Raw genomic sequence first — 22,880 nt, 5'->3', positions numbered from 1 at the left:
TTAAAGGGTTTGTGCCAACTTTTATTATCTTTTTTGGAAATGGGATTTGGGAAAGGGAAGGAGATGTGCAAGGAGGAGCTGATTGTTGCAGATGGGAATGTTTGGGATGTATGCTGGCAGCAGTGTGTCTGACCAAAATGACTGAAGCAGTAAAGCATGACAGCCAGGACACTGCCTCAGTGGATGTGCTTCCTTTACAGGGTTTTGGTTTTAAGGTCTACTTGGTAGATTATTTCACATCCAAAACAAGAAAGCATATTTTAATGTCTCTATATGTATTTGTATATATATATATATATATATATATATAAGATAGATATATAGATATATATATATACACACACATATTTTATACTCTTACAACCCCCAGCTCCTGAAGGTTTCAAGTCTGAAGGGCCATGTGTATATATGCATTATAAAGAGATGATAATTGACTGAGACAAGGCTTCCTTACTGGCTGTATGATAAATAAATGGGCAAGATATCTTTCATTGAAATCTGGCACGTGTGCAGAGAATATGGTTTAGCCAAGCACCAACTGGCAACCCCCCTCAAGCTGTCCTGTCTCTGGCTATTTCCTGCAGGGGTGCTGTGAGGCTGCCTATGCTGTCCCAGGAATTTGTGGGGCTCACCCCTGTGGGGCTTGGAGGGGCAGATTGAAACATACTTGGTTGTGCTTCCCATGGGTCAGGCACCCTGCATGTTGGGGCTCCTATTTCTCCATGGGGCTTCCAGTAGACTCTTTTGGTTTATTTTACCATGGAGGAGAAGGTTTGGTGGGCAAGAAGGGAAGGGGTTTTGAAGGGGAAAGACAGTCAAAATTCACCATACAATAGACAAATCTTCATAAAGGTTCGTCTGCCTGCTCGTTCTTTTCGCTCTTTCTCTCCCTGTCTCCCTCTTATGCTGTCACGTTCACTCTCACTCTGTGCAGGATGTACGCTGTTGTAGGGCTAAAGGTCTCCTTTTGTCAGGCTAAGGTCAAGTCCCTGGTTGGCAGCGGGCAGCCCTTCATACGGGCCTGTCCACGGCATACTGGCAAGGGCTCAGGTTGGAGGCTGCCGTCTGCACCGCCGGGTAGGTGAAGTTGGCGTGCTGCTTGGCCTTCAGCCGCAGGCTGGCCAGGCTGGAGTTGCACGTGTCCCTGTACATGTAGGGGCTGGCTGTGGAGGCGTAAGGACAGGCACTGGAGGAGACAGCAGAGTTGAGGCTCGGGCTGTTCAGATTATTGATGTTTCCCAGGTTGTTGAGGCTTGGGGCCGGTACCCCGGTCACAGCAGTAGGGACCATGGATGAAGGCATGGTCATTGAGGTGATGGAGCTGGGTGGCGAGAACATGGGCTGGGAGGAGAGGGGACTGACGTTCATGGAGTTGAAGAATGGAAAGCTCTTGGCCGAGAGCGGACTGCTGGCAAGCCCCTTGGTGGCCCAGTTGTTGTAGGAATAGCTGGAATACATGTCATCGTAAGGCTGCATCAGTCCATTGAACTGGGCTCCGAAGCTGTTCTTGCACAATTCGGCCTGTTGGTTTCTCTCTCGTTTCCTCCACTTAGCTCTGCGGTTTTTGAACCAGACCTGCAAGAGAGAGAGAGGGAGGGCATGGGAACTGCTCTGGCTGGCCTTGAAAGGGGCCTTGCCCTGGTTTCTTTGCCCAGCAAGACAAGAGCTGTTGAAGAGCTGGCGATGCTCCCAAGGAGATGGGAGGCTGAGCATCAGGAAAGAGCTGCAGCAAGATGTCTGGGCTTCAGGGTCATCTCCCAGCAGGAATCACCAGGTGGTCCTCAGTCAACCAACAGAAACCCAAACAACTGCCATTTAACAGCACACAGAATGACCCACTTCAATCAACAAACAGATGCCCTTTATACAGAAAAAAGAGAGGAAAATACTTGCTGTATTTCCAAGTGACCACAGCTAGAAGGAGGGATTGGGGTTGTGTGACTTGGGAGCAAAGTATTTGAGGGATGTGGCTTGAAAACTGCTGAACAAAGGAAATAATTTATCTTCTTTTGACTTTGCCTCAGGACTGGCTTGGAGTGGGATGTTATAGGTCTGTCTTCTAAAAGGAAAATCTGTTAGTGTTAGAGGGGTTCAAACAATATAACTTCCTGGAGCATGGAAGCTGCTGGAAGGCTATTCATGATGCTGCTAACTCATATTTCTAGTAGCAGAGAGAAGCTCTCACTCCAGCTGGAGCCCTGCCACACCATGCCTGTGACTGCACATTGATTTGGGAACCCAAAAGCCAAAAGAGTGCCCTCCAGCAAGGGTAAGGCTGGGGAGTGATGGTACTGCAAGGAAAGGGTCTGCTGGGTCGAGGTAGCCAGCTGGTGGGGCTCTGTGGGGCAGAGCCTGGGCTTTGAATCTACCTGTATAATTGCAAGGTGGCCCTGGATGGGGAAGGCACCACCAGCATAGGGTTTGTGTGTGGCAGGATGTATCAGATCTCAAGGGCAGACCCTAGTGAGGTGTTTCCAAGACAGGGAAAATTTTCAGTGCTCCTAATTTCCTTGCTTGGTTTGGGGACACCTTGGTCATGTATCACAGCAGGCTTCTTCCCCACAAGCTCAGGCCCAGGAAGGTGGAAGGGCTGCAATCCTACCCGGACTCGTGCCTCTGTCAAGTTGGTCCAGACTGCAATCTCCTCCCTGGTGCTCATGTCTGGATAACGGTTTCTCTGGAAAGTGGCTTCCAGCTCCTGCAGCTGCTGGCTGGTGAAGTGCGTCCTCTGCCTCCGCTGCTTCTTCTTGAGCGAGCCGTCTTCAGGGTTGGAGTCGTCCGTCTGGTTCTGCTGGGACTTCTCAGTGTCTGTGCAAGAAACAGAAAGATGGGGAGATCCCTGAGTTAACTTGAGGGCTTGGATGCACTTGGGGAGCCTATCCTTGGGGCAACCAGTGCATGCTCAGTGAGGTCCCCTTCCACTGCAGCCACCAGGAGTGGTCCCATCTCCCTCCCTTGTCCTTGCAAGCAGGCATCCAGCCAGCACCAAAACCAATGCCCCTCTCATGTAGCACAGCTTGCCTTTGTTTAACTGCCATAACAGATGTTAGCTTCCAAGTGACTGGATTTGGATTTTCCAAACTTCCAATATTTGGGTTTCATTTACTGTTCACCTGGGAGATAGTGGCAGAACTTATCCAGATCAGAAGGTTCTTACTCTGCTTAAAACTCTCTGCCTAAGGTGTCCTTTAGAAAAACTGAACAGAAATTGACACTTAGGACACAGCAAAAGATCCAGTCATATCCCTCATGGACAAGGGATGGGAAAAGACAAATTGCAAATTGATAGCAAGCTGAGGCTCTTCAATTAATTAAACCTGAGAAGCACAAATTTTCATTCCCCTTCTTGCTCCTTTACATTCTTACTTAGCTGCATATGTTTTGATTTTTAAAAATAGGGAAAGACTTCTCTTAGACCTTACCATGAAGTATTCCAACATCTCCCTCTCTTTCTGCTCCTGCCCTCCTTCTGATCCACAGATCCCTCTTCTGGGGGCAGTGTCTTTTGTTTCACTGCCCATTAAAGTCTCAAAACTCTCCAGTGTTCACACTGATATCTCACTGAAATGTACAGCTCAGCCTCCTTCTGGGCATCAAGTCCATGTCTGCGTGCTGAGTTTTCGGCTGCTGTGAGTAGAGGTGGGCAGCTGTTTCCTTGTGCCACAGCCCTTTTTGGGGGCTGTGCAAATACAAGCAGGCAAAATGCAAATAGGGGCAGAATGCAAATACAAATATCTTCCCTTCAGTTGTCCTCCATAGAGTGCCCAACTGCTCAAATGTGGGACTTTCTTTTATTATGGAAGAAAGCTTTGGCTTGTGTTTAATTCTGCTGGGAATCAAGACAAGTCACCGTAGAGGAAAATTATTCAAATGAAAATAAATAATTTCTGATGTTCAACTCCTTCCTCTGATCTAGAAGCCGGGTGAATCATTTCCAAATGAAAATCAGGTCTTCAGCAAGGAGAGAAGTGTTCTTTTACAATGGGAAATAGTCCACTAAACTAAATAGAAATTTTTGCAAATAGTTCCCAAACTGTTCCACTTAGAAGAAGAACCTTTAAAAAACATCCTGGCATCACTCTGATAAAATTGAAATTTTTGTTTGGTCCAGTTCTCTGAGTAAAAGCTAGTTCAAAAGGCTTCAAAGTCCAGGAAAATCTCAGTGTGAAGATGTCTGGTACAGCCCCTTAATGAGTAGGGAGGCAAGGAGACAGCAGCCTGGAATACAGTTGAGTCAGGGAAAAAAGGGATTCCATCCATTTCAAATGGAAGTACTCTGAAATAATAGGCTCTGTCTTTTTCATTTAGTTTTTATAGGGCATGTGAGAGGCCTAAAGGAATCTGAGACCCCACAGAGACTGCTGCAGGGCAGTGCTGTGCCAACAGTAGGTGCTTCAGCGGGCCCCAGACCTGGAAGATGCTCCTGTCTCAGGAACCCAGTGCCACTACCCTCTTCCTATGACAGTCTGTTAATTCAGAAATATTTTCTGGAAAGCTCTCCTAGTACTTGCCTTTCTTCAAAGGGAGCAATGATGGAATTGCAGAGAACATTTCCAGGAGAAGTGCTTGCTCTCCAGGGAGGAAACCCTGGGTGTGGTCAGTGGCTTGCTCCCCACCAGCCACCTCTGCTTCTGTAGCACATCTGATGCTATCCATCAGCAGGAATGTGAATGCAAGGACAGTGAGATGGCCATTGCTCACAGCAGCAGGTTATAAATTGATTCTTCTGAGCAGGAAGGTGCTATGTCCGGTTCTCAGTGTCAGGACCAGTTTGTGTTTCCATCCAGGGTGTACCTGTACAAGAACTTTCCCAGCACACTCTTGAAAATTGAAAAGTGGAATGAAAGAGCCTGGTTGTGGTCTTGTGGTACTCTTCTCATTTTCATGAGCATCTTTGTTTGTGGATCCCATATTCAGCAGAACTCTTGGAAGCATGCTCTTAATGTGGATTTTTATAGTGGTTCTTGCCAAGAAGATTAATCTGATTTCTCTAGCTCAGTGCTCTAAACCAGTATTGGATGCAGGAGATTCCTGCACTATTTATCTCCAAAGGAGATTGAACAGGGAGTGATGCCACCCATCTGAGCTAGTTATTAGGAATGGCTCAATACAGATGAACAGGCAACATTTGGTTTGTTTGTTCATCTGCTGAGCCTGGGTTAATTGGAGCCTGATGCATACAGGGGATGTGCTCTCACCAAAGTCCCTGACAAATATTCATTTCTGAAGGGGTTGCTGTGAAGTAGGAGGCTGTGTCTTTATTGGGAACTCCTGCCCAGGACTGCCCTTCTTCACTCAGGAAGAAATTATACCAAGAGGGAAAGAAAATGGAATGAAGGTACCACTGCTTTATGGGCTACATCTGGGTGAAAGAGATCACAGTGTATCTTGTTTGGTATTTGTCTTCTCAACACCCTCTGGTATACCTACTTTCCATAAATCTTAAGTCTAAGGAGAAGTAGGAATCCCAGCTCTGAGCCTTGAAAAATCTCTGCAGTTCAACCTGGTGTTCTCTTTGTTTCCATACCTGCTAGCTGTGTTTTTTTCTGTCTGTCATCTCTTTTCTGCTTCTTCTATAAGCAGGGAATAAGTGTCCTCTGTAAAAGGTGCAGAGTTTTGACAGATTGCAGTGGGGACCCAAACCATGGCAATGCAGGGAAAGAAATGAGCCCAGAGAAAGGATGTGGGTGCCTTGAATCCATGCCAAGAAGCACAATATGGGGAGATGTGGGGCAGTTCTCTACCTCCCTCACTCTTCATCCTTGCTCTCCCCTGACCAGTGCTGCCTGATGAAACCCAACAGAAGGGGGTGTCACTAACCATGCCATACAACTGGAGGACACTTGAGATCCCTGAATGCTGAGCCTAGACAAGCAAGGTTTGTGTTCACTTCTTCAAGATCTCTTATTTGTGTGGATGAATGAAGCAGGGCCCAGGAAAAGTAGGGAGGCAGCTCTCTTGAGGGGAGTCAAGAAGTGTCAGAAGTGTAGCTCTGCCCCTGTTCCAGGCAGACCTTGCTAGGCAGCTCTATTCTGCCTGACACTGCTGATGCATGGCTGCCATCAGCCTCTGCTGCAAAGTTACAAGCTGCACACAGGTAATGCTGGCAAGTCACCTCCCAGAACCATTTTATTTCTAGACTGCTTAAGAGAGTGGGGAGTGATGTAGCCAGGCATCCAACACTTATTGTCACCCCAAAATAGGTCATGGAATATATCCTGTACATGTTCGCCCACTCGGTGAAACGACTGTGGCCATAGCTGGAATTATCTGCTCATGCCTAATGGAAAGAAAAGTCAGTGCCTAAATTGGCACTTCTACAGCATGCCAGGGTGGGCTCAATAGGGAAGGCCACTTGAATGGAGACACTGCCATGCATCCAAAGCAGCTGACGAGGAGCCACTGAGCTTGGGGATGTGCCCAACTAAGGTACGTGTGCAGTGGGGAATTTGTCAGGCAGATTCTCTGACTCTAGTTATCCCAGTGTAACTCCCTTCATGATACTTTCTCTGGGGAATTTTAATCTGCATCATTATCCTTATTAGCTTTTGCATGCGGGTGAGCCTGGAGGCTTTACACGGAGAGCAGCGGGCTGTCCCCAGCCCTCACTCCCTCCTGCTGGCACTGGCAGAAACAGCTTTGCATCCTGACAGATCCAGAACAACAAGGGATGGAGTGGTAATCGGACAGATGTAAAATCCAGAGGAAACCACAGCATTTGGTAGCTGATTTCTGAACAGGTGTGTATGGTGATGTTCCTTATTCAGAGCCTGATAAAGAATTCAGCAGGCTTGGGGTTGGTTCAGCCTTTGGGAATGGTCAGAGGCACCTCTGTAGGAGAGCAGCAAGGCATAGGTGAGGAGACTTTTTCAGTTAAAGCAGGAGCAAGACAGTGCTTCCTTTTCATCTTAATGCATGAACCTGGAATGTTCAGCCTAAGGCTTACCTTTTCCATAGAAAGTTTAAACCCAAATAATTTAAACAGAGGTTAAAAAAAGAGAACAGTTTAAAATAAGGTGTAGGCTTCTGCACCTTGGATCCTGTTTAGGCAAATACAATAAAATCTTGATTGGGCTGTAACCTGACTTGCCTGGCTCTGGTCTGCCATGGGCTGTGCCCTTGTGAGCAGCAGCCTCCTACAGCCAGGGCCACATGACCCCACCACTGGGATGATGTTCTCACCCTCCCAACAGCTGTCATTGCAATATGGACCCTTATGCCTTTCCCCTGCTTGTTGGCACATCCATGCTGCTATGGCATTTTTCTGGCTCCCAGTACAAAGGGAAACTGTCCCTCTGCAAGCCACTGGCCACCCAGATCCACGAGCAAGGTTGGGACAGGGTTTTTCTTGTATCTTGGGCCTTGCACTCACCGCTGTGGTCCTGCCCTTTGCAGCTGTGCTCATGTTGAGGAGTTCCAGAGTCCGAGAGAGACAAGGCTGGGCTGCGAGCCTCCGCGTCTGCCAGCAGGTTGAAATCCATGGGGCAGGGATGGGTGGGTGGAGAAGGAGGAATCTGAAAAACAGTAGTCACAGGGTGATCAGAGAGATCAATGTGTGTGTGACCTCTCCTCACCATCTCCAGCAGGGACTTGCCTTGAGGAAAGGTCTAGGAAAAGGAAAGGATCCCTGTGTGATCCTTGGACACCTTTGAGTTTCTTGGCTGGAAAATGGACATACTGGGCTTTCAGCTGAGCCTCCCTATCAATCAAAGATCATCTAGTGACACTTCTATTTGCAGCCTTCAGAGAAAGAGCCTCCAATTTATAGGTGACATTCAGACTGAAATAGCAACGCCGGGAGCATGCTGTGTAATGGAGATCTGAGGAAGTGGTTCTGGGCCAGCCAAGGGCTGTTAGCACCTTCCCCAGTCATCCCACCTCTCCCATCCTCCCTGCCCAGCTTCCCTCCTCTTTCTCCCTTGTTTCTCCACAAGCTGGCCAAGCCCAAGTAAAGCTGTTCAGAGAGCACTACATGCACACATCCCAAATGAAAAGCATTCTTGTGCCTGGCACTGATAGGAAGGCACATCAGCCTGCCATTTCTACACATCAGAACCATTTCTACAATCAGAGATCCAGACAGTGCAAGCGGACTCCTTTGGGGTACATTCTGAAACCTGAACTAACATGGCAATCACATTTCACATGCTTAGGTGCCTGGGAATGAGTGGTCCTGGCCGTAGCAGGAGCTTGCTTCCAGCCCAAGATCATCCTGACTGGAGGCTCCCCATGTCCCCTCAAGAGACTGGCCTGTGCTGGTGAGCCATCTTCCCTGGCTGAAAGCATCCCAAATGGGAAGCTGTCAGCGCTGCTCCCTACAACTGCAGGAACCACTGTGACTCTTCTTCCACCTCTTTCCACACCTCTCTGTCCCAAGATCAATTCTTTTCATCATTCACTTCCTTATGGACCCTGCACCCTCCACCTGTATTTCCTAAAGGAGCTCAGCTGAGGGCACCACTTATTCTGGACCACACTGGATGCTCATGAAGAGGCAGGCATGAGGCAGTAAGTGTTCCAAGTCTGGCTACCTCTCCTTGGAAAGGTGAGCTGGCCCTCTGTTAGCCCCTAACTGAATTTTGGATCATAACCCAGCAAAACACAGGATGTTTCACTGCACCAGTGCACAGTTTATGAAGGCTGGATCAATTTGAGGGGACCACAGCAGTTTCTGAAACTTTAGCCACTCCCAGCTGATACCTCACCTTCCCAGCTAGGGATCCTTTTTCTCTACGACACAACAACTGATACATTGTTCCAGGATCTGGGACCCCTGGGTTTAGGGAAGTTTGGACCAGGGGTTTGGAACTTTCAAACTTTAGGTGGAGATCAGTTGTAAAGGGTTCCTGGGTGGTGAAGATTGCCCAGCCCCTCAAATCCATGTGTGTCAGGGAGGGAACGTGCTGAAGACAGTCTGGACTGTGTTAGTTTTTAGACATGTAAACAAGAGATTAATCACATAGCTGTTGCACCTCATTTGGACGTGGATGACAGTGACTAAGAATGTATTTTCAGAGCTGTCTAAAGCCTCCTTTAGTCAATTTGCACAAGGCTGCTGCCAGGGCCCAGGGCTGATCCCCATATCTACAGTGTGCTTTCCAGGCTGCAGTGAGAGAGAAAGGAGCCATTTCTAATGGTTATCTGGCTGGCTTCTGCAGCAGATCTCGTTCACAAAACCCCTGCAGTTTTCCTTGCTCTTCACTTGGCTTGACCTCCGTTCACTGCCTGAGAGGTCCACCGCCTCTCCCAGGTACTGCTGGGACAGTCTCAACACCAACCTCAGTCAGTGCTCTCTGGAAGCAGCACATAACAAACCAGGACCTGGTTCTGCTTTCCCAGACCTTTGGCTTGCTCTGGGCTTCTCGTCTCCTGTGGGAGAGAAGTGGCAGGACTCTGTCTTTGCCATGAGGCTGGTTTCCATTTCCACTTCGTGGCAAGCCTGACCTTTGATGTCTGCTGGCTGTGTTAAGCTCCTGCCAGCAGCCAGGCACAGCCCTGTTGCATTCTGCAGTGTGTACATACATGAAGTGATGTGACAGGGGCTGTGTTTTCTTTAATACCTTTGCATGGAGTAGGGGAGTCCATCTGCTGCTGATATTGCCATGGCTTTTAGCATTACTCTCAGAATTATGCAGAAACGCGCAGTGAATTAATTCCACGGATTAAGTCTTGATTAAGATGTGTGTCACTTTGCTGTCTCAGAATTTATTAAGAGCCCTTCTTGAGTCTGCAGCAGATGGAATTTCTGCCCAATGTTTGTAGATGATAATTTCCCTTCTTCTACAGCCATTTGCATATGATTGCATCTGTCAAGCACAATTTCCTCTCTTCTAGAGCTTGACACTGTACTGGACGATTTAAGGAGGAATTCAGATCCTTGCCTTGCTGTAACTCAAGGACAGTGTCCTCCTGTGCTGGGTCCTGTTTGCTCTTTTTTCCACATCTTGCATTGCTTTCATCTGTACAAACTAGAATGAAGACAGGAAAACCAGGGAGGAGTACCTTACAGAGACAAGGTTCCACAGGTTTAAGTGACAACACAAGGCACAAGGCTCAGGAGAACCTAGTTCTGGTATTGAAAATTTATGCCCCATCCTGGGCTGCGCCAATGCAGTGGTTGCAAAGTTCATCCAAACTGCTGGACAAAACATAGCATGCTTAGCCTGCCTCTGAGGTATAGTGGGCACTTAGATTGAAACTGGTTATGAAGGGTGGCCAGTACTGGGACTTGTGGCTGAGCACAAGTTTGCTTTATGAACTGAATTTAAAAGCAGGAGGATTTCAGAGAGAAGATGATGTATGTATATATGTAATTGCACAAACTACTGCATGTGCCATATGTGGTAACATCAAGGAATGCCTTCTCAATTTGCTCTGAGCAGGTCATGGAGAAGCAAAAGCAAGAGGGGAGAGGGATCTACTCAGCATGATTATAAAAGCAGGAAAAGTCTGCAATGGTGACAGCACGTGAGCTCTGTACCAATGTATTTACCCAAAAGCAACCCCATGCTACTGACACAAAAGGCTGTAAGGTATTCTTCTAGATTATACAGCCCTTTTGGATTTAAAAAAAAGATGCTTTCATCCACATTGGGTAGATCTTGCTGTAGGCAGAGATATTAAAAAAGTCAACGATAAACCTTCATGGCATTTCTACTAAGTTGTTTGCCCAGTCTCAAGGAACCAATGAAATTGGCAACTCAAAAGTATTTTTAAATAAAATCAAATTTACCATCTTCATCTGACTCTTCATCTCACTTTCTTTTAACATAAAAGAACAGTTTCTTTAGGGACAGCTCTGTACTAGCAACATGCAGCCAGGCTTCTCAGAGGCTTCAATTTTGTGAAACTAGTCATGGCTCCCAGTCTGCTCCACCACCTGTAACTCCTTCCATTGATGTGTTATTGCCCCTGAGATAAAGGTTCCCCAACCTGTAACAAACACATCTCTTCTTCCAGTCACTGCCCATGTGAACATGCTGTGGCCACCTGTACAAGACCCTCCAGCCAGCCAGGGAATTGCCATCCCTTCTCCATGGGTGTGGTGGAGGGCAGGGGAAGAGCAATCCTGGCTCTGGGCCTTTTCTCTTATCAAATGTACCCCCTTTCTATTTCTGTGTCAGCTCCCAACTACTCAAGCCAGGGACATTTAGGCAGTAGAAGGAGGACACTCCTTCATGAGGAGGGCAACCTTGTTTACCTGAAAACAGGAACAAGGATTGTTCCTGTGAGCCATCTCCTGGTTCTCTGTAACACACTGCTCCATCACCTGGGAGCAAAGAGGATTTTGCTTGGGGGTCTTTTTCTTTGAAGGGCTGGGAAGGAAACATAGAGGCTGACTTCAAGCAAAGTAAGGCTAATTATAGGAGTGGCTTTTGCGATGTGGGTCTTGCCCACTGAGAGCTGCCAGAGACTGACTAGTTTGTGCTACTCAACTCTCTGCACTGCCTGCAGGCTTCCTGCTGGACAGGCTTTTGGCAAGTTGATCTGGAGGTGAAAAGCTGTCTCTTGCATTGTTTTGATGTTATTTGACATCCCATGGGCATGCAGGGATGCTTCAGCAAGGGCTGATGCTTCAGGTTGCAAGATAGCAGCACAATGACCACTGATGACCCAAGGATAGGAGGGAAGCCCTAAGCTGGCCTCTCTCAAGCAGATCCGCACAGCCCTGTGGATCTGTGAGTTTCCTGCCTCCAGCCAGGGCCAGAGTAGCTGAATCTTCTGCTTGGAATTGCTGATCTCCACAAAGAGTTCAGGGTTGCCCCTCAGGCTGAAAGGTGCTCTGCAATCATTTGGGGGGAAGTGTCCTTTCATTCTTGCATCCCCTGAGGTGAAGATAGGATGTTACACTAGATTCTTAGGGTCAGAGCTGTCTCTTCCTGCTCCATCAATCGCAGAAGTCAAACTACTGCTGATTGCTTCACTCCTCCCATGCTCATGTTCCCTCTGGGCTGGCTTACTTTTAGGAGAGATAAACATTTGGGCTTCTATTTAAATGTACATTTTCAGAAAGATGATCTGCCTCTGTACTTTGGTCCCTGTGAGGGGCTGAGACAAGGTGGAACACGCCCTGCCTCTCCCTCTCCTCATTGTCAAAGAGGAAGTGATTGAGAGTGTGCCTGTTCTCTCGAGGAAGAGCATTTTGTTCTCTGCATACATTTTGTTCAGGCAATGGTGCTATCAGAGTGCCTGTGGGCTGCAATTAAAAGTACCACATGAGCACAGCACATGAATCGTGCAGCAACCAAGAGTCAGATTCTCTTTGCTGACCAACACAAGCGCTGCCTGTGAGGGGCTTTCCCCACTGCTAGAAAGCAAGAAGGATGGGGTGCAAAATGAGTTAATATTTGTTTCCTTGAGACTATAGAAATATAACTATGGGGAGACCAAGGTCACCCACTGCTAAACACCTCAGTGTAGCTTTAAATCTAATCTTAATGGAATTGCAGCAGGAACCAAGAGCAACCATTAATCACTGGAAGATAAACAGCAGCAGCCAACTGGTGACCCGGAGCGCAGGGCCATTATGGGACAGGAGAGCAAGCTGCCTGCCTCCAAAAACATCAGGCTGTGCACAGCCTCAGGCTGCCTGAGCAGGGGTTTCGGGTGCACACTCACAAGTGGATCATTGACCTCCAGCAAGGGCTGAGTCACAGGTTATAATAAACTTTATTTCTCGTTTTAGTCCCTACAGCTGGGCACTAACCTCTGAGCTCCTGAGAGGTGGCTTGGCAGTGGTGTGTGCTGCTTTGAAGAACACGGTGTAGGGGTTTTATTCCTCTCATCAGTAGGAATTGCCAAAGCTCCCTGAGGCACTTAGTGGCTTTGTTGTCAGAGCAAGTTGTCTGGCACTGCCCCACACACGGATTGGGCCACAGAGCACTGAGAGGTGTGCATGGTGCCATGGAACTGCAGTAGCCCAGGCTCTTGCTGCCAGGCTTCCTGGCCACAACTGGCAGCAAGGACCTGAGAGCTGGCAGCCCTCTGATGAGGGGGTCCAGGTTATTTCTCTTTTTGTGCGGGGCTCTAAGGAGAAGTTCCCAATAATGTGAGGTGGGAAGAGAGTGAGGAGGTAAGGTGCTGCCACTGACTTGTCTTATGATGTAGGTAAAACTATTTGACTGTTCTGGGGTTGTATCCTTCATCTCAGAAATCACAAAAATAAGCATATCTGAGCTGGTGGAGGTAATGAAGCAAAATTCTTTTAAATGCTTTCAGATCCTCAGATAAGAGGTGCTAGGAAAATGCCCAACCATGCTGGACCCTGCCTAATGCATTTCCTGGGGGCTGGAGGCAGCCTGCAAGATGGGATCAGACCACTTGCTTCCCTCACATTGACATGAACCTCCAGCTGCAGCGGAGGATGATGGCTGAAAACCTCTGCTCTGGGTGGCAGAGGGTTAATAAACTGCCTGTATTCCAGAGGATTATCACAATGGAAATGTCCCAAGGATTGACAGCTCCATACCCATGTCCACAGCAAAAAAAGCCCACAATGGAATGTGTCCTGTTCGCTTATTTGATGGGCTGCACTGTGCCCCTGTGCTGTGGAAGCGCCCTGATGTCACCATGCCCCACACACAGTGCATCGTTCCCCACAACAGGTGTGTCTGCAATCCCCCAGACTGCTGCAGGCCCTGCCAAGCTGAAGCATTGGCTTCTGCACAGGCAGGGTAATGTGCTTGGGCTTGGCTCAAAGCAAGTTCTTTACAATAGTAAAGAAAGGTAAAGTAAAGGTCTAAAATCTTTAGACCTCAGTGCTACCCTTAGCATACCTGGATGGTTTCTGAAATGGCACATAAAATTTGGAAACAAATTGCTAATCTTAGCACAAAAGAAAAGCTCTGCCAGACTTTCTGCAAAGTTGGGGGTTTTTTACCTCTAAACTAAACATTCATAGTTCTTGCATTCTTGTGAGCATTGTGCTTCAGGTCTCACTGTGTCCAGCCCAGTTTCCAGTGTCCCTTGGACACGATGCCTCAGTGGGGTGTTTGGCACCTTGGATCTATCAACCAGGACTGGGATTTTCATTCTGACAGACTGTGCAGTTATATTAATAAGGCTACACTTTGTTATGGCTTACTTTGTTTGTTAGGCATCTGGAACAAAATAAATCAGCAAAAACTCAGTTTTGCCCAAACAACTTTCAATGGCAAAAAGTTGCTGGCATGGTGTGGATCCACCATGCAGGACTGCTAGGACTGAGAGCATGGTCTGCAGTTATAGGAGAAGAAAAGTCCTTTAGGGAAATTAATCTCTTTGTTTTGGGGAAGAGAGAAAAAAGCTGATTTCAGTAAGAAATTCTGCCTGGGAAAATCTTGCAACTGAAATAAAGGATCTGCTAAAGTGGAGTGCCAGCACTGGCCTGGCTGGAACATACTGACTCTGTTCATCCCCACCTGCCCTTGCCCATTCCTGCAGCCCTGTCAAGCTGGCTGCAAAGCAACTCATGCCACTACTGAGGGATCTGCCTGCATCTGCATGAGAGAAAGAGCTGCACAGGCACAGTGTACAAGGGATTGGGATCTGCTTTTGTGGAGCCAGGAGCAAGAAGAGACAGTTGCAAGCCAGGATCCCGGGCAGGAACGAGAGGTGCAGGCAGCCTGTCTGCAGCTCAGCCGAACACACGCTGCTCATGCAGCAGCAAAGGCCACCAGGGCCTGGCATCAGCAGATTGGTATGTGTTGCTGTATTTAGTTGGGCAATTGTATAAATTTGACTAATTATTCTGGCAGTCAAAGGAAACTGGCCTGATTCCTACGGGGGCTGTGCTTGCAGAAGCGGGGCTGGGTCATTTCTGTATCTCTGTGGCTGTAAAGTTGGCTCATTTTACAGAGGCCCAGATAGCTCTGTGGCTCCAGCTGCTGTTAGGAGATTTGTATGCAGATGAAAGGCTAAATCAGATGTTATCGAAGATGTAAATGATTCTCACAATTAGTAAACACGCTCAAGAAAGTTCGTCATCAAGTGGGTAATGAAGGGGTTGAAGGTTGGAATGGATGCCCTGCCACCAGCGTGTCACACCACTACGGCTGTCGGACCTCCATGCACTGTAGGGCTGCCAGTGTCTGCCATCCATCACCACTTCTAGAAGTCCTTTCTGGAGAACTTCAACTTGATCATAAACATTTGTTCTATGACAGAACTCAGCAAAACCAGCAGCTAGAAAGAAGCTTTTTTGGGAGGAGGGGTGGTACTAGATCGTTGTTTTAAAATGACCTGTCAGAGCTCAGCAGGTTGCAGAGCTGCAAAGGGAAAAGGGGTAACTGCCAGAAATTCTGTGATGGCCCCACCAACCACCATGGCCAATGAGCAGCTCTGTTGGTTAAGGAAACAAGAGGCCAGAAATTGCTGGCTTGCTCCAAGGGATGTGTTGTCTTGGTGCAAACCGGCAGTGCTGGAGGGAGTCAATGTCTGCTGCGCTTGGCTGTAGTTTCCTGATGATTTTTCTTTTTTTTACCCCCAAGTAATTTGTATTTAAATTTTGTTTAAAGCTCTCTGGCAAGAAGAGCCCTGTAGAATGAAGAATGCCGTGAATAAAACAAGTGGATGATCTCAGCTCACAGTACCCCTCCCCTCTTCCTTGCGATACTGCAGCTGGTAGGGCTGGGGCAGGAGAAGGGTGCTCCGGGAGGGATGCTGGAGCTTGCTCCCTCTCCACACTCCATCTTTATGGACCTTGCAACATGCCCTGAAGGTCAGCCTGTTTACCCAGACACTGTTTGAAGGGGCCGAGGGAGGCAGTTAGCAAACACTGCCGGGGCCGATCCCGCAGTGCCTCGCACCGTGCCGGCGGGATCGGGCCCGCGGTCCGCCCGGCTTCCCTGCCGTGCGCCGGCCGCGAACGCGTCTCGGGGCCGAGGAGGAGGAAGGGCGGGCGCGTGAACAGGGAGGGCTAGCAGCCCTTCTCCCGGAGCCTCTCGCCCAGAGACCCCACTCGAGGCCGTGGCAAAATGTCTCACGTCCCTAAATCCAGAGCACAATAGTCGCTGATAAAGTAAAACCAAGAGGTTTCACTTTGGGAATCCTGAAATGTGGGAGTGCGCTGCCTAAGGACTGTATATACGAAGTCTGCTTCTTTTTTTTTTTTTTTTCCCTCCACCCCTACTCCTCCTTCCACACCCCCCCCCCCCCTTTCCCCCGCCAAATCCTCAGTTTTTCCATCTGCTCGAGGCCGCATCCCATGCGGAGCCCTGGGAGGCAGGCAGTTTGGGTGGGTAGGAGAGGAAGCTGCAGAGCCCGAATTGCTCAGCCAGTCTGGCCCTCGGGCGATCCCATCAAAGCGGCTCGGAGAGAAAAGGATGGGGCAGAAGGATGTGAGCCATCTCACAACGCTGCTGCCGGTCACACCACGTCCCGTCCACGGACGAGCCTGCTCCGGGAACGGGGCTGTACAGCCAAAAATGCCCATGCCTGCCCAGACCCTGTCACCCTGAGGGCAACCTCTGCTGCAGCTCCAGGGCCAGGGAACAGCTTTCCAGCTTTTTTCCCACCCTGGCCTGCGACTCGGGCATATCTGAGTTCAGGCTGTTAAAACCCACTCAATGCAAAGTAAGCTCTGAAACCCTTTTAAATGGGATAAGAAAGTCCATATTTTTCATCGCTTTGGTATTTTTTGTCTGCTTGGGTATGGATTCATACAGAGGCTGAGCTTTATGGCTCAATTAATTTACCTTAACGATTTAATTTTTTAAAATTATCATAGTACATCCAGTCCTCTAAAAAGTCCTATTTATTTTATTTTGGAAGAAAACCTCCATGCATTTATTTTTTAAAACAACAGCCTTGAAATAAATGCAAACAAAAAAAAAAAAAACAAACTCAACTCACAGAACTGGAAGTTGGGATATTGTGGCACCAAAAATAAAACTGATGGAACAAATAGGGAATTTCATGTGGTTTTCATTGTCAAGTCTAAGCTCAGAAACAAACAGGAAATAAAAATGGCTAAAACAAAAGAGATTTCTTTTAAACTGTGTTCAAATCTAAGTGGGGAGCTGCTTTATGTGGGAGGGATTCTATGTTTATTTGCTTTTCAAAAAAAGGAGTAAATAAAAACGTCCACACACAGACAGGTCAACTTGATTTACCGTTAATTCCTCATGTTTCACAATGGTCATTTATAATCAGCTTTTTAAAAAGAAAATTAGACTCATATAAATGGCAGCATTGCAAAGGAGAGAAAAGGCAATGGGGGGGGTGGGAAGGCTGTTTCTGTTTTAAATAAGATTGAGGGAAAGACAGAATGGAAAGAGAGAGGTGGAAGTAACTGCAAACTTCTAGTCATTTGTTTCATTCCATCTTTGTACTTTTTCAGTTTTTGCAGAGAGCTCGGCAGGTGCTGAGCATTCCAGCCTGTACCACACCACTGAAGCTCCCCAAGTAGCAATTTAATGTAGGTATTTGAAAAGAATAGCCTATAGGATCAGTGCTGTGTGATTCGGAGTGGCATATGTGCTATATCCTCCCAACAGAAGTATTTCTTAGGCTCTCAGATTTGGGATTGTGAACTTGTTTGATAGGGGTTTATAAACAGGTGTCTCGATCACAGTGATCTGTGATCTCTGATGGTGATTTTTAAGGGTTAATTTAGTGCATGCAGGACCCAGCTCCTCCAAGCTGGGGATCTGCTAAGATGCCTGGTAACTGCAGCCCCATTAATGCATCTCAGAAGATTTTGAATAGTTGAAAAATCAGAGGGACAAAATTAATATCAGTTTCTGCAAATCCAGCTCAGGTTTCCCTTCTCTTTTGCACTATTCAAAAGGCTGTAAATGTTTATTTTCTGGTGGAGCTGTGATTTAGGAGATAGCAAAGAGCATCAGATTGAGGGTCAAGGGACAGAGGCTGTATTTCTGACTCAGATCAGGAAATTCTGCCAGAGCTCTCCTCTGCTCAACAGGGATATTTCCCTTCATGCTAAAGCATCCAGAGACCTACATATAGAAAAGCTAGGAGTCTCCTGAGGAGAGAGATCATAAGGTTCAGCCCTTCAGAAATGAGTGTTCCAAAGATGAACCTACACCCTGCAAATCAGTGGAAAATTTCCTGTTTAGGGGTAGAGGATTGTCTCTCTTCCTGAATCTGCTTGGTAATACTCTGACACTGATGGAAAGAACAGAGAGGGACCTCCCTTGCTCACTCCCCACCTCTTTTTAAAGCCTAGTAACAGAAATGTTTCTTAGCTTCTGCCCAGCTAGATCTCCTAGGTCTTTCCTGAAAAAAAAAATTCTAATATTTAATTTTTTTTTGCCGAAACTCAACAGATCTATTGCTAACCATCCCACAGGAATTGCTCTGGCTAGGCTGTCATACCTGTCCTCTTCTGGGGTCAGAGGGAAATGAGGATTCAAGCACATCCTTTCCCACAGAAGTGACCCCCCCTCTTTACTGAGTCTGGCCCGGTCCCTTGTGCTGCCAAGCTTCCAGAATCAGCCTGTGGACTCCCTTAAATGCCCCAAGGAAGCCCAGAGCTAATAACCAGCTTCATTCAATTCCCAGTCACATTATTATCCAATCTGCCAGAGGCATTAATATTCAGAGGTGAGGCGGGAGGAGGGCAGGGGTGCTGGTGAGGGGGAGCAGCACACAAAGAAGAGGAAGGGAAGTGTGGCAGACTGGCCTCAGAAATATTCCTTCTCCAGGGGTCCGAAAGCCCAGCCTATTTCAGCCGGGTGTTGACAATAGAGGGCTTTTCCAACAGCCTCAGCACGAACTTTAATACCAGCTGGTAGAGACTGTTCCCCAGCCAACAGCAAATGCCCAGCCTTGGCACAGCCTAACACCCACCAGCCCCAGTGGCCCCACAGCAAGAGGGGGAGCTTTGCCCTCTCTGCCATCAGGCCCTAAGTAAATAGCAATCTCCCATTTTTAAACAGCCAGATAAATAGCTGAGCCTGCTCAGAGACACCACAGCCTCCTGCTTCTGACCCTCCTCCCTCCATGGCACCACAGTCTCATCCCATTGCCTTCCTGATGCAAAGCACACAGCTTGAAACCAGCAGTTCTCTCCATCTGGGACTTTGTTCCCAGATCCAGGTACCTCCCCTGTCCCCAAGGCCAGGGCACATGTGCCAGGTCACGAGACAGACCTCATGTCCCCTGCTCATCTCATCTTCCTTTTGGAGCGGTCTCCTAGATCAGGTTTCTGGCTTTTTCTTTTTGGCAGTCTCCAAAGTCAGCCTCACCTCTCAATCTCAAGGTTTTGGGTAGCATCTGACAGAGAGAAGATACAAGGAGTTTCTTTGCCAGCTCTCCATAGGGAACATTAACCAATACTTTTGCAATCCAGTCACAATTTGCCTATCTAATAATTGTCTGAATTAAGCCCTTATAGAAACATAATAAATATTAATTGAGGCTTGCAACAGTTTCTCTGACAAAGATTAATATTGGTTTTTAAACCAGTGCCTTGGACAGGAATATAGGTTGGCTTACATGGGCAGAATCTGGGCTGCAGGTCAGGCAAATCCAGGAACTACAATAACAGCAGGAAAACCACCGCCCTTGCCCAGACCCCTCTCCAGACTGGTATGGAAAGACATCTCTCTGTGAGGTTCCTTATGAGGAGTACTGGGCATGGTGTGACAATTTGCTAATGAAAAATAATAATTTAAAAAAATTAAAATAAAACTCTGCTCTTCTTCAGCAGACATTTGTGAAAACTGAAAGCAGCTACCATGACTGGACATTCCCTCCAGAGCCAGAAGGCAGCCTTTTGTCCCTCACAGCGAGGCACCATCAAAGCCTGCACAAACACCTATCCACTTCAGCTCATCGGCAGGCTGAGGGGCTTGGACGTGGTGCAGGGAGCCAGGGAGACACTGATCCCCTCACTGAAAAGGTGCTCCTGTCCATGTCTTTGGAAGATGGGACAGGAACAGAGGTGAGACTCTGAAAGACACCTTCCTGAGCAGTTGCTTCTAGCATCTCCCGAAATTGCAGATGGGAGAGAGCCATTTCATCCCTAGCATCCTGTCTTCCAGGCCACGGGCCATGTGTGGAAGACCCACAAGTTTGTCTGGGGGACGCCAAATTTCTCTCTTTGCTTTCAGCACTGGGCTCCACTCAGAGAGTGGACGGGTCGTGCTCCCATGAGTTGGAAGTCTGCTTCCCTCCCAGGTGAAGGAACGGGAAGGACACGAGGGATAAGTTTTGATTTCTGCACTGCCAGCTCGAAGCATCAGAGGGGTGCGGCGGCCGGGGGCTCACCTCCAGGCTCTGCGGGGCACCGGCGTCCTGAGGCAGCGTTCCTCTGCGGCTCCGTGCGGAGCCGACCTCTGCACCCGGTAACCCGGCGGGCCGGGCGGGGAAGGGGTGCGGAGCCCCGGCAGCTTCGGCCAAGGGACTGCTGCCCCGAGCTGCCTAACCCCAGCGGGGAGGGGAGGGGTGGGGGCTGCGGCAACCCCCGCCAGCGCCTCTGCAGGGCCCTGGCTCTGCCGGGGGTGGAATCCAGTCCCCTCCCCGCCCGTCCCCTCAGCTGTCCAGCCGCGGGGGCGCCGGGTGAACGGCCGACAGGTGTGCCCTGCTCGGCGGCACCGGGCCCGCCGCCCCCCTCCCTGAGCCCGCTCCAGCAGCTGCGGCGAAGCGCCGGCATCGGCCCCCGCCTCGGTCGCCCTCCCCCGCCGGAGCCGCGGCCAGCCGGGACGCAGCCGTTCTTTACTCCCGCTCCGAGGAAGAGGTCGGGGAAAAGGACAAGGGGGTGCCGCACTGGCGGGCTGGCTCTTTCCCCGGAGTCGCACTCGTTGAGCGCGGAATAGACGGGGCAGCGGGCAGTACCGGGCTCCGCCGGGAGCCCGCTGCAATTGGCCGGCCTTCCCGGGCGCTCAACGGGACGGAGGGACGCCGCTCTGCACCGTGCCCCCGGCGCCGGGGAAGCGGGAAAGCCCGTGCAAGCGCCCGGAGGCCCGACAGCCGCTTCTGCCCGCAGCGTCCCAGCGCCGGCCAGCCGCGCTCCGGCAGGGAGGCTCGATGCTCCCGGCAGAGTTGCCGCGGGGTCGGCGCTCCCTCCCCGCAGCCCGACCAGGTCTATTATTCCCGGTCGGGTCCCTGGAATCCCCTCCGCCGGCGCGCCGCAGCCAGCGGCGTCCCGGGGCGGATTCGCTCTGTCCGCCGGGGCCGGCTCGCTTCTCCCCGGCGCTGCAGGGAGGTCGGCTCTGCTGTAAACAGGAGCCAGCCCTTACATAAATATCATTTATCCAGCTGTCCAAAAGCCGTCGGGCTGCCTTCCTTTTCCCCGGCGACATCTCCCCGCCTCTGCTCCCTGCGCCTTTCTGCCCCGGACCCTGCAGACAGCTGAGTCGCAGCCCGCAACGCCGTTATTTACAGCAAATCCCGGCTAATTTAAACAGCCCCCTGCCCCGCTCGTCCCAGTGGAAAATGACTAAGTTTAGCAACGGCGAGAGACTACAGCAGCGCTTGTCGGAGAGGGGCCCGCGTCGGCCCCGAGGGGACGGTCGGGGCTGCGGCACCCCCGAGTAGGGGGTCGCCGGGCCCTACAAGGGCAGAGCAGGGGAAGCACCGCGCCCCGCTGCCAGGCGGGCAGCGCTCCCGGCAGCGATAGGGGACAATTCGGCCGCGCACAGCCCCGGGACCTCTTCTGGACGGCAGGGCAGGGCTCTACCAGCCCGCTCTCACCTGGTTGCCGTCCCTTGACCCATTGGAGGCGACGGGAAGCCGATCTCGCGCTGAACTGGCGCTGACCCCGCGCTGCCGAGCACAGCACACCTAGACACCCCGCCGGGGATGCTCTTACCCTGTGCCAGCATCGGAAAGGCTACGGCCGGCCGGGCTAGGATGAAGGGGCTCAGAGTGAAAGAAGTGGAGAAGGTCGCCCGGAAGGCCGGGGACGGAAAGGCACTTACAGTGGCTCCAGATGCGGGTTCGGCTGAGCGGACTTAATCCTGCGAGAGGAGCGAAGCTGACCGCCGCCCCGCGCCCCGGGCTGCTCTGCCGCTGTCAGAAAGTAAATCCCCCCGGCTCCCCAGCCACTCTGCGCGTCGCTGCCGGCCCGCGGCTCACGGGGAGGGCGGAGGCGGAGGGCGCCGGCCGACTGCCTCCCATTCACCCTGGCCATTCACTTTATGGCGGGCGGCCGGCGCCCCCCGCCAGCTGCACCGGGCGCCCCGCTCCCGCCCGCCCCATTCCAGCTGCGCGCCCGCCGCCGCCCGCCCCGTCCAGCGCCGTCCACCCCAGCACCGCCCGCCGCCCGCACCGCCCAATCGTATCGCGGCTCATTTACATACGGCGGCAGTCCTGCTCTTCGATTGGATGAGGAGGGCGGCAGGCCGCGCCGTCCCGCGCTGGCCCCGCCCCGTCCCGCGCTGGCTCAGCCCCGTCCCGCGCGCCGCACAGGGTGCGGGGCCACGTTCCGGGAGCGGAGCTTCGCGCTCCGGCAGCCCCGGTGCGTGGGGACACCGTGCTCCTGAGCGTGCACACCGATACACTGCTCTTGTCATCCCGCAAAGCCAGCCCCGGTGCATGGACACCGATACACTGCCCTTGTCACCGCGCAAAGCCAGCCCCGGTGCGTGGGGACACCGTGCTCCTGAGCGTGCAGACCGATACACTGCCCTTGTCACGGCGCAAAGCCAGCCCCGGTGCGTGCACACCGATACACTGCCCTTGTCACCGCGCAAACTGCCTGCCTTGTTCAGTGCTTGGCCATCCCGCACCCTGGAGCCCGTGCTGAGCATCCGCTCCTCTCAGTACTGCTACGGCGAGCCAATTCGGGTTTTGCAGTTCGAGCTGTCAGCCAGACAGAGGTTTTTCGGGGGAACCAAGTCCGTAGTCAGCTGGAAGCAGTCGGAAGCGTTGCGCTGCGCGATGGAGCAGCAGTTGCAGGGCATGCCTAATCCCAGGCTAGTTACCGCACGCACTGT

General features: G+C 50.5%; 1 protein-coding gene across 2 annotated transcripts; it reads right to left on the bottom strand.

Moving 5' to 3' along the window:
- On the bottom strand, positions 1–21,944 carry PITX3 (paired like homeodomain 3). Of its 2 annotated transcripts, XM_059477597.1 has the most exons (4): positions 21,864–21,944; positions 7,373–7,514; positions 2,603–2,808; positions 1–1,575 (listed from the first exon to the last, which is right to left on the bottom strand). In XM_059477597.1, exons 2-4 carry the CDS (start codon positions 7,479–7,481, stop codon positions 1,012–1,014), a joined length of 879 nt encoding a protein of 292 aa, XP_059333580.1. In that variant the 5' UTR covers positions 7,482–7,514; positions 21,864–21,944; the 3' UTR covers positions 1–1,011. The 2 variants fall into 2 exon arrangements, with proteins under 2 accessions (XP_059333580.1, XP_059333581.1); XM_059477598.1 differs by lacking the exon at positions 21,864–21,944 and having other exon boundaries at positions 7,373–7,569.
- Between the last annotated feature and the right edge of the window lie 936 nt (positions 21,945–22,880).

The sequence above is a fragment of the Ammospiza nelsoni genome, chromosome 8, assembly GCF_027579445.1.
Source record: "Ammospiza nelsoni isolate bAmmNel1 chromosome 8, bAmmNel1.pri, whole genome shotgun sequence".
In the NCBI taxonomy this organism is placed as follows: Eukaryota; Metazoa; Chordata; class Aves; order Passeriformes; family Passerellidae; genus Ammospiza; species Ammospiza nelsoni.
This window is presented reverse-complemented; position numbering and strand designations above follow the sequence as displayed.

Coding starts and splice junctions, on each gene's coding strand:
- PITX3 (XM_059477597.1), bottom strand. CDS start 7,481: ATGGATTTCAACCTGCTGGCAGACGCGGAGGCTCGCAGCCCAGCCTTG. Junction 2,809..7,372: donor CAAAGGGCAGGACCACAGCG/GTGAGTGCAAGG, acceptor TTTCTTGCACAG/ACACTGAGAAGTCCCAGCAG. Junction 1,576..2,602: donor TGACAGAGGCACGAGTCCGG/GTAGGATTGCAG, acceptor TCTCTCTTGCAG/GTCTGGTTCAAAAACCGCAG.